The sequence below is a fragment of the Lampris incognitus genome, chromosome 3 (genome assembly GCF_029633865.1).
Source record: "Lampris incognitus isolate fLamInc1 chromosome 3, fLamInc1.hap2, whole genome shotgun sequence".
Lineage (NCBI taxonomy): Eukaryota > Metazoa > Chordata > Actinopteri > Lampriformes > Lampridae > Lampris > Lampris incognitus.
The window spans coordinates 61322137-61331463 of record NC_079213.1 but is presented as its reverse complement, the minus strand read 5'-3'; the positions used below and the strand labels follow the sequence as shown (position 1 = coordinate 61331463).

Sequence of the window (9327 nt, the reverse complement as noted above, 5' to 3'; positions counted from 1 at the left end):
GCCCGAGCTTGGCAGCAGCAGCGTGTCAGAGGAGAGCAGGCAGGCCGACTCACTCCTGCAGCGCAAGTCACTGGCCTTTCTTTGTCGAGCTCTAGTCTCCAGAGACCCATATTGTGCGCTGGTTTATTTTGCATTACTTTATTTCGGTGTTACTGTCTATTAGTTTTGACTGCATGTCAACAGCGGCGTCAACACGGGGGTCAGTGAAATTCCCTCTTATGTATTTCTGGACCTTCCAACGCAGCCCTTTTTCTCTCTCTCAGGGTGACAGGATATGTTTTGTGATTCCACATGACGCCCGGCTTCCTCCTCGGATTTTACACTTGGCACCAGTCTCGAACTCTACACGGACCAAGGCCGTAAAGAATGGGGTTTTTTTTTGTGTGTCCTTTGGCAGATTTTACTACCCCATTCTCACTACTGTGTCAGTGTCTTCAATACAAGGAATTACCAAACGCTGACTAGACAAACACAAGCGATGAAATGAAAAGCAGGGTGGTTTATTAGAAGAGTTTGTGTGGTGCACCTCATAAGGAGGGAGGGCCCAGTGGCCTCGCGCCGGGCCACTTCACTCTACATTCAGGATCAGCTCAGCAGATGAGCTCTGGCGTCTGCAGAAATTAATGGAGGGTTTGTTTAGCCGGAGTAAAGACGAGGCGGGGAGGCACGTTGGAGGCAGATGTCGTTTCTCCGAACGCGTCTTGACCTACTTCTTCTCGTCGGACCAGGTGATCTCGTAGCCAGCGTAGGCGCCCCTCAGCTTCTCCACGGACACGGAGTGGTCCGCTTTGCCGAAGCCCTGCAAATGACAGACAACGCACGACTTTATTTGAACACCATAATGCAGACCTTGTTGAACAGGTCTTTTGCATGTCATGTTACAGCTACACAAAAGAATGGATTATAGATATTACTAATATATATTCCTTATATAGCTAAATAAATAAAAATATATTTATAATCACATTATATATATATATATATATATATATATATATATATATATATATATATATATATATTAAAATAACATTTTTTTTCTCCCCAATTGTACTTGGCCAACTCCCCCACTCTTCCGAGCCGTCCCGGTCTCTGCTCCACCCCCTCTACTGATCCGGGGAGGGCTGCAGACTACCACATGCCTCCTCCCATACATGTGGAGTCACCAGCTGCTTCTTTTCACCTGACAGGGAGGAGTTTCACCAGGGGGACGTAGCGCGTGGGAGGAACACGCTATTCCCCCCCCGAACAGACGTGTCGACCGACCAGAGGAGGCGCTAGTGCAGCGACCAGGACACGTATCCACATCCGGCTGCCCACCCGCAGACACGGCCAATTGTGTTTGTAGGGACGCCCGACCAAGCCGGAGGTAACACGGGGATTCGAACCGGCGATCCCCGTGTTGGTAGGCAACGGAATAGACCGCTACACTACCCGGACGTCCAGAATGTAGGGGGTACCTCCTCCCGTGTTTAGTGCCAGCCTGCAGTAATTACCGTTGATTCTCCAAACACCCTTAATTTTTTGTCCTTGCTGTTGTGCTCCATCTTTCCTCCTCCAAGACATTTGCATTCCAGTCCCAAGCTCTCCATGGCCGGACCCAACTTCTCAAATATATGATCTAAATTAAAACAGACGGTTTATTTAGTTTGAATCTGGCTTATGAAGTGTCAAAATTGCTCAACTTTTGCCAAGTTTTATTTGTGTAGCCCTAAATCACAGTTCAGCTCCAAAGGGCTGCAAAATCATCAACATTTTCAAATGGATAGAAACACAGTTGGTGTCGGTGTGCAAAACAGCCCGTCCCAAAACCCTCGATTCACACCGGTTAAAACCCAGAAGGAGAAAAAATTTAAAAAAAATGGGAGAAACCTGAAATTGTTAGAATTGGTGTCAGCGGTGTCAAACACACTTTGTCTTTATACCCTCAATTCAGGTGAATTAAAACACAGAAAAAAAACTTGATCATAAAATAAAAGAAAAACTGGGCGAAGACCTCAGGAAGACCACCGGAGGAGGTCTCCCTCTTCCGGGACAGATAGGTGTGTGCAACAGGTGCCGAGCGGAAACAGCAGACACGCAGCGGCAGGTGCAAACGCACGTTTACATTTGGTACTTTGGCAATATTGGTCTGAAACCCAAATCTCGCAGTTCAATATAGTCTGCTCCTAAAATAGCCCCGCCCCCCGGCAGTTCAACATAGTCTGCTCCTAAAATAACCCCGCCCCCCGGCAGCCAACCTGACCATACAAAGCCCGGTACACACACACACACACACACACACACACACACACACACACACACACACACACACACACACACACACACACACACAAACACACACGCTGGACGTAAACGCACGTTTTTCCCAGGGGGCGGGGCTCCGACAGATCCCCGACGCAGCGCCGCGTCTCCGTAGACATTCTCCCGAAAACCACCTGACTATGTATCGGTAACCGGAACAGCTCGTATTGCAGCCTCGCTGACCACAGTCCCGAACGTCACCGCCGCGGCGTCAGTTGCCGTTTCTACCGCACCAAGCTTTACTCCAGCGAAAACGTCGAACAAGCTTTTATTTAAAGTCCAGCCACTTCGGACGCTGCTCGGTCATCACGTGGTTTCCGACAGAATGTCCGCCGAGAGGCAGCCATGCCCGCGCTGCACCGCCGATCAAAACAACACAACCCTCACGAGGACGTTATGGTTAAAGACGTTTCCGGCCTATCCTCTGCGTCACGTGGCAGCGTTATAGACCGGTTTAAAACACAGCCGCGTGCACGGGGCCCGTCTGACTTACTGTGGTACTCGGCACTCTTGGTGCCCCGCACAACGCACTTGTGCGCGTCTCCGCCTTTCACTTTGACTTCCACTAAAATGTACTTGAACGTCCCCTCGGGGTCTATTTCCACATCGGGCACGCCCGACAGCGCGTCGGCCATCGCGACACAGGCGCCTCGGCGGGTCACTACGCGGCTCGCAGTCCGTCTCACAACGCCCAGCATGCAGCGTCGGATCACACGCTTCAGGACCAGGGCGCCGCCGCCGCCTTTACGTAAACACACTCGCTCTTAAAGGGCCAGGCAGCAAGAAGCCCGGCCCGCTAAGTATGTGCTGGACAGCCGCGGAGGTTCAGATCCACGATGTCCCGTTATTCCACTGAACGTTTTCATGTTATTACCCATCCATCCATCATCCACACCGCTTATCCCAGCAGCCACTGGGCGGCAGGCGGGGAGTCACCCTGGACAGGCCGCCAGGCCCTCACTGGGCCCACACACACACACTCGTTTCACTATCCATTTGAGGACCCCTCATTGACTACATTCATTTCCTAGCCCTTAACCCTAACCTTACCCACGCCAACTACATGCCTAACCCTTACCCTAACCCTAACCTAACCCTAATTCTAATCTTAACCCTAAAACCAAGTCCTAACCATAAAATAGACCCATTTCCTTGTGAGGACCTCTGAAAAGTCCACACAGGGTACGTACTGTCAGGATTTGCTATCCTAATGAGGACATTTGGTCCTCACAAGGATGGCTGAACATGTGTGTACATACACACACACACACACACACACACACACACACTTTACTACGGGTGATTCACCTGACCTATATGTCTTTGGGAGGAAACCACGCAGACACAGGAAGAACATGCAAACTCCACACAGAGGATGACCCGGGACGACCCCCAAGGTTGGACTACTCCGGAGCTCGAACCCAGGACCTCCTTGCTGTGAGGCGACCACACAAACCACTGCGCCACCGTGCCGCCCATATGTTATCATTTAAGATAAAATATAATCCAGTCTGCTTTTGAACTTCAGATGTAGGTTTACAGTGTGCCACATCTTAGTAAGTTAACCGCTTCGCCTTCTGTTTAAAGGTATAAATGTTAATTTCAAGTTTGTAAATCCAAATGCAATGAAACAATTGCAGTCTATTTTCTGATTGATGCAACATTTAGGTAAAAAGAAAAAAAGAAATCCGAATTGAATTAATTAATTTCCATGTACTTTGACTCAGTGGGAGAAAATGACGGTGGAGCTTGCATGATATTGTTGTGAGTTTTCTGTCAGATCATAGGGGCTTTGGAAAGCTATTCAAATCTTTTTTTTTATTTTGATATACTTTATTATGAATTCTATTTTTTAGGCCCTGTGATGGACTGGGATGGCATCCAGCGCTTGGCCTGCGCCCCTGCCCACCGGGTTAGTGGTTGTGTTAGGAAGGGAATCCCACATACATTTTTGTCAAATCGTTATGCAGATGACAAGACCATACTGGATCGGTCAAGGCTCCATACCGGATCGGTCGAGGCCTGGGTTAACAATGGGCGCCATTGGTGCTGGGCCCTCACAGGGTACTTACTGATGGAAACTGTCCCGTTCGCTGTGGTGACCCCTCAGGAAGAAGAAGAAGAAGGCCCTGTGATGGTCTGGCGGCCTGTCCAGGGTGTCTTCCCGCCTGCTGCTGCCCAATGACTGCTGGGATAGGCTCCAGCATCCAGCATGAGAGCAGGATAAGCGGTCTGGATAATGGATGGATGGATGGATGAATTTCCACTTTCATTCTTCCTCCACTCCACTGTCGCTTTGCAAAAAGCGAGACACATTTGGGCCCAATATTCCTTTGTGATTGGCCGTCGCTGGTGACTGTGTTCCCATAGGTAAAAATGGTTTGTGGGTGATTAGGTTTGTGGTTTGTGTGACCCTGTTTCCCTGTCCTGCCCAGGGCCTGCTGGGGTGGGATCCAGTCCACTGTGACCCTGAATACCATTTTTTTATGTCAAACGTTATTCACACAGCCGTCCCCTCTGGATCAGTGCAAGTCTAGTCCAGAGAGGCTCATGGCTTTTCTTTGTCTGCTCTGTGATGAAAAGGGGTAACTTTCAGAAAGGTTCAATTCATTTACTTCTGATACATATGAGATTCATGAAAAATATGCAAATCTTGTTAAAATACAGAATCCATTCAGTGGTCCGAAAGAGGGCCACATAACCAGAGGGCCTCACATGTGAGTCTGTCAGTGGATGTGAATCGATGCCGTGGGTGACCGTGAGGTGCTGAATGAAACATCCGCTCACGTCCTTTGTTTAGCTGTTGTAGGTGAAGGCGTACATACGCCGAATGGCTAAAAATGATCACGGAAAAACAAGAAGGTGGTCACATGTTGACCACAATAAAATGGAAAAGTTAAAACGGTGGTTTGAAAAACACAAATTATCCTTAAATCTGGACAAAACAACGGTTCATGATGTTTGGAAATCCCTTAATAAACAACAAAGTAAAAGTAGTGATAGACAATGTCCAGCTAGAACGAGTAGATGAAAATAGATTTCCAGGTGTGATACTAGACCACACAATCTGCTGGAAACCTCACATAACGTGTGCACGAGCAAAGCTGGCAAGAAGCGTCGCAGTCATGAGAAAAGCAAGTCACATTCTGGATCATTAATCATTGCACACACTCCTATTATACGATACTACACTGCTCAAAAAATAAAGGGAACACATAAGCAATGCAATGTAGCTCCAAGTCAATCACACTTTTGAGATATCAACCTGTCCAGTTAGGAAGCAACACTGATTTGTGAATCAATTTCACCTGTTGGTAAATTGTCTAATTTCCACCTGGTGGAAATTAGACAATTTGCAAGACAACCCCTATAAAAGGAATGGATTTGCAGGTGGTGGCCACAGACCATTTGCCTGTCCTCATCTTTTCTGGCCGATCTTTGGTTAGTTTTTCATTTTGCTAGTGCAGGGGTCGGGAACCTTTTTGACTGGGAGAGCCATAAAAGCCAAATATTTCTAAATATATTTCATTGAGAGCCATATAGTATTTTTAACGTATAATAAATTAAATATGTCTTACTTTTAATGCGACTTCTGGTGCTGCATGGTTTTGCTGATGGCCTTGTAGTCTGGTTCATACGTGGTGAGGTTGAGCTTCATGCAGGCGTTGAGGCTTCCATCAGTTAAACGTGAGCGTAGGTTGGTCTTAATGTTCCTCATATGCGAGAAAGACTGTTGACATGCATATGTAGAGCCAAACATGGTCAATACGGCAATACTCACACGCTGCATTGTGTGGTATGTCACAGGAAGCTCGTTCCAAGTTTTAAGAATCAGCTGGTCTTCAGGTTGAAGATTTTTAATTTCTGTCCACTTGTGTTCCCTCGCCAGCTCTGCTCGCTGTCGCGCAAGACTTTCCAACTCTCCATTAAGTGACTTGAACTTACTCATCCACATGTCTGATGCCTTCAGGTCAGCAACTTCCAGCTCAAAGTCTCCGATAGAGACCCCGGGGATGCATGTCAGGTCGATTTTGTCCACTGCACACTCATGTGGATGAGTGATGAACTTGAAAAGACCAGTGCGCGCACGAAATTCTCCAAAACGTGCTTTGAATGACTGCAGGAGATTGAACGTAAAGCCAGCTAGCTGCTGGAGATCCAGATGTTGAGTGGAGTCACTTGCTAAGCATGCATCTCTAAATTGTTGCAGTCTTTCAAAGTGCAGAAGACGACCTGTTTCAATGTCCCTGAGAAAGACTTCCAGCTTGCTTTCAAATGCAAACACTGCTTGTTGAAGGGATGAGATTGTATTTCCAATACCTTGCATTTATACATTGAGCTGGTTCAGATGGCCAGTTATGTCCACGAGATAGTGAAACTGCAGGAGCCAGTCAGTGTTGTCTAGCTCAGGATGCTTGACGCCTTTCATTTCAAGAAAAGTCCGGATTTCACTCAGCCAAGCTGCAAAACGGCTGAGCACCTTCCCCCTTGACAACCAACGCACGTTGCTGTGTAAAAGCAGACCGGGATAATGATTCCCAACTTCTTCTAACAGAGCTTTAAACTGGCGATCATTTAAAGCTCGGGCAACAATAAAGTTGACCACTCGAATGACCAGAGACATCACCTCGCCAAGCTCCTGGCCACACGTCTGAGCGCAAAGCGCCTCCTGGTGCAGGATGCAATGAAAACTTAGGATGGCTCTCTTTTCATGTTCACGGAGAAGCGCTACAAATCATTTGTTCTTCCCCAACATACAGGGTGCACCATCAGTACAGACAGAAATAAGTTTATCCATCGGTAGTTTTTTTTCTTTAGCAAACTCCATGAAAGACGTGAATAAATCCTCTCCTCTTGTTGTCCCTTTCATTGGCAAAACAGCCAAGCTTTCCTCACGCAGTGTGTCACCTGCAGCATACCTGGCAATGATACTGCACTGAGATAGATGGCTAACGTCTGTTGACTCATCTAACGCGAGAGAAAAGTATGTCCCGGCATTTATGTCTTAATTTGTGTTTCCTCGACTTGATTTGCCATCATGATGCTACGATCGTGCACAGTTCTTGCTGACAGGGGCATGCCTTTTATTCGTTTGATTATCTTGTCTTTATTTGGGAAGTCATCAAACAGTTCATTGGCCACATCAAGCATGAATGTTTTGGCATACTCGCCATCTGTGAATGACTTTCCATTCCTTACTATTGCCAAAGCCCCCGCAAAGCTAGCGGAATTCCCGTCACCTTGCTGGTCCACACACGTAGTTGCTGCTGACTCGTCTGCACTCTCCGCTGTAGCTCCTCGCATGCCCTTTTCCTGCTGTCCCCCGCTGGAGATTTCGATGCAAATGAAGCATGGTGCGTATCGAAGTGCCGCTTTATATTTGACCGTTTCATCGATGCAATTTTATCATTGCATATTAGACATACCGCAGATCCTGCTCTCTCCACAAATGCAAATTCCTCTGTCCACGCAGCCTGGAATGCACGGTAATCATCGTCTTTTTTTCTTTTCGCCATCTTTTCCGTTACAAGGGTTGAAGCGGATAAACTAGATAAACCGTGAAATTTATCTTCAAAACTAATTTCTGTTTACTTTAAAATGACACAGTATTATTAAGAAATATCACAAGTATTTTAAAATCAGTTCCAAACTGATTTTTTTGAAAAAAAAATAATTTTCAACTCAAAATTGTCTGGGAGCCATATGCCGTCACCGGAAGAGCCATATATGGCTCGCGAGCCATAGGTTCCCGACCGCTGTGCTAGTGCCCTCACCACTAGAGGTGGCATGAGGCGGTATCTGCAACCTACAGAAGTTGCTCAGGTAGTGCAGCTCATCCAGGATGGCACATCAATGCGTGCTGTGGCAAGAAGATTTGTTGTGTCTCCCAGCACAGTGTCCAGAGCATGGAGGAGGTACCAGGAGACAGGCCAGTACACCAGGAGACGTGGAGGGGGCCGCAGGAGGACAACAACCCCGCAGCAGGACCGCTATCTGGTCCTTTGTGCAAGGAGGAACAGGAGGAGCACTGCCGGAGCCCTACAAAACGACCTTCAACAGGCCACTAATGTGCAGGTTCCTGCTCAAACAGTGAGAAACAGAATGCATGAGGATGGTATGAGGGCCCGACGTCCACAATTGGGGCCTGTGCTCACAGCCCAACACCGTGCAGCCCGATTGACCTTTGCCAGAGAACATCTTGGTTGGCAGATTCGCCATTGGCGCCCTGTGCTCTTCACAGATGAGAGCAGGTTCACACTGAACACATGTGACAGACGTGAGAGAGTCTGGAAACGCTGTGGAGAACGTTCTGCTGCCTGCAACCTCCTCCAGCATGACCGGTTTGCCAGTGGGTCAGTGATGGTCTGGGGAGGCATATCCTTGGAGGGCCGCACAGACCTCTACGTGCTAGCCAGAGGTACCATGACTGCCATTAGGTACCGGGATGAGATCCTCAGACCCATTGTCAGACCATATGCTGGTGCAGTGGGCCCTGGGTTCCTGCTCATGCATGACAATGCTCGTCCTCATGTGGCCAGAGTGTGTCAGCAGTTCCTGTATGTCGAGGGCATTGATGCTATGGACTGGCCTGCACGTTCCCCAGACCTGAATCCAATCGAGCACCTCTGGGACATCATGTCTCGTACCATCCGCCAACGCGATGTCGCACCACAGACTGTCCAGGAGTTGACTGATGCCCTGATCCAGGTCTGGGAGGAGATCCCTCAGGAGACCATCCGTCGTCTCATCAGGAGCATGCCCAGACGTTGTAGGGAGTGCATACAGGCACGTGGAGGCCACACACACTACTGAGCCTGATTTTGAATCGTCTTGAAGAATTTCCACAGAAGTTGGATCAGCCTATGTTCTCATTTTCCACTTTGACTTTGAGTATGATTCTGAATCCAGACTTTAATGGGCTAATGATTTTGATTTCCATTGATCATTCTTAGGTTATTTTGCTCTAAACACATTCCTCTGTCTAATAAATAAAGATTTTCAGCTGAAATATTTCATTCATCG

At 47.8% G+C, this 9327-nt stretch overlaps 1 protein-coding gene across 1 annotated transcript; it reads right to left on the bottom strand.

The window, feature by feature from the left end:
- Window positions 1-479: 479 nt before the first annotated feature.
- On the bottom strand, window positions 480-3113 carry si:dkey-51e6.1 (uncharacterized protein LOC558617 homolog). The gene is made up of 3 exons (XM_056277437.1): window positions 2798-3113; window positions 1497-1621; window positions 480-799 (listed from the first exon to the last, which is right to left on the bottom strand). The coding sequence occupies exons 1-3, from the start codon at window positions 3000-3002 to the stop codon at window positions 707-709; spliced, it is 423 nt and encodes a 140-aa protein (XP_056133412.1). The 5' UTR covers window positions 3003-3113; the 3' UTR covers window positions 480-706.
- Between the last annotated feature and the right edge of the window lie 6214 nt (window positions 3114-9327).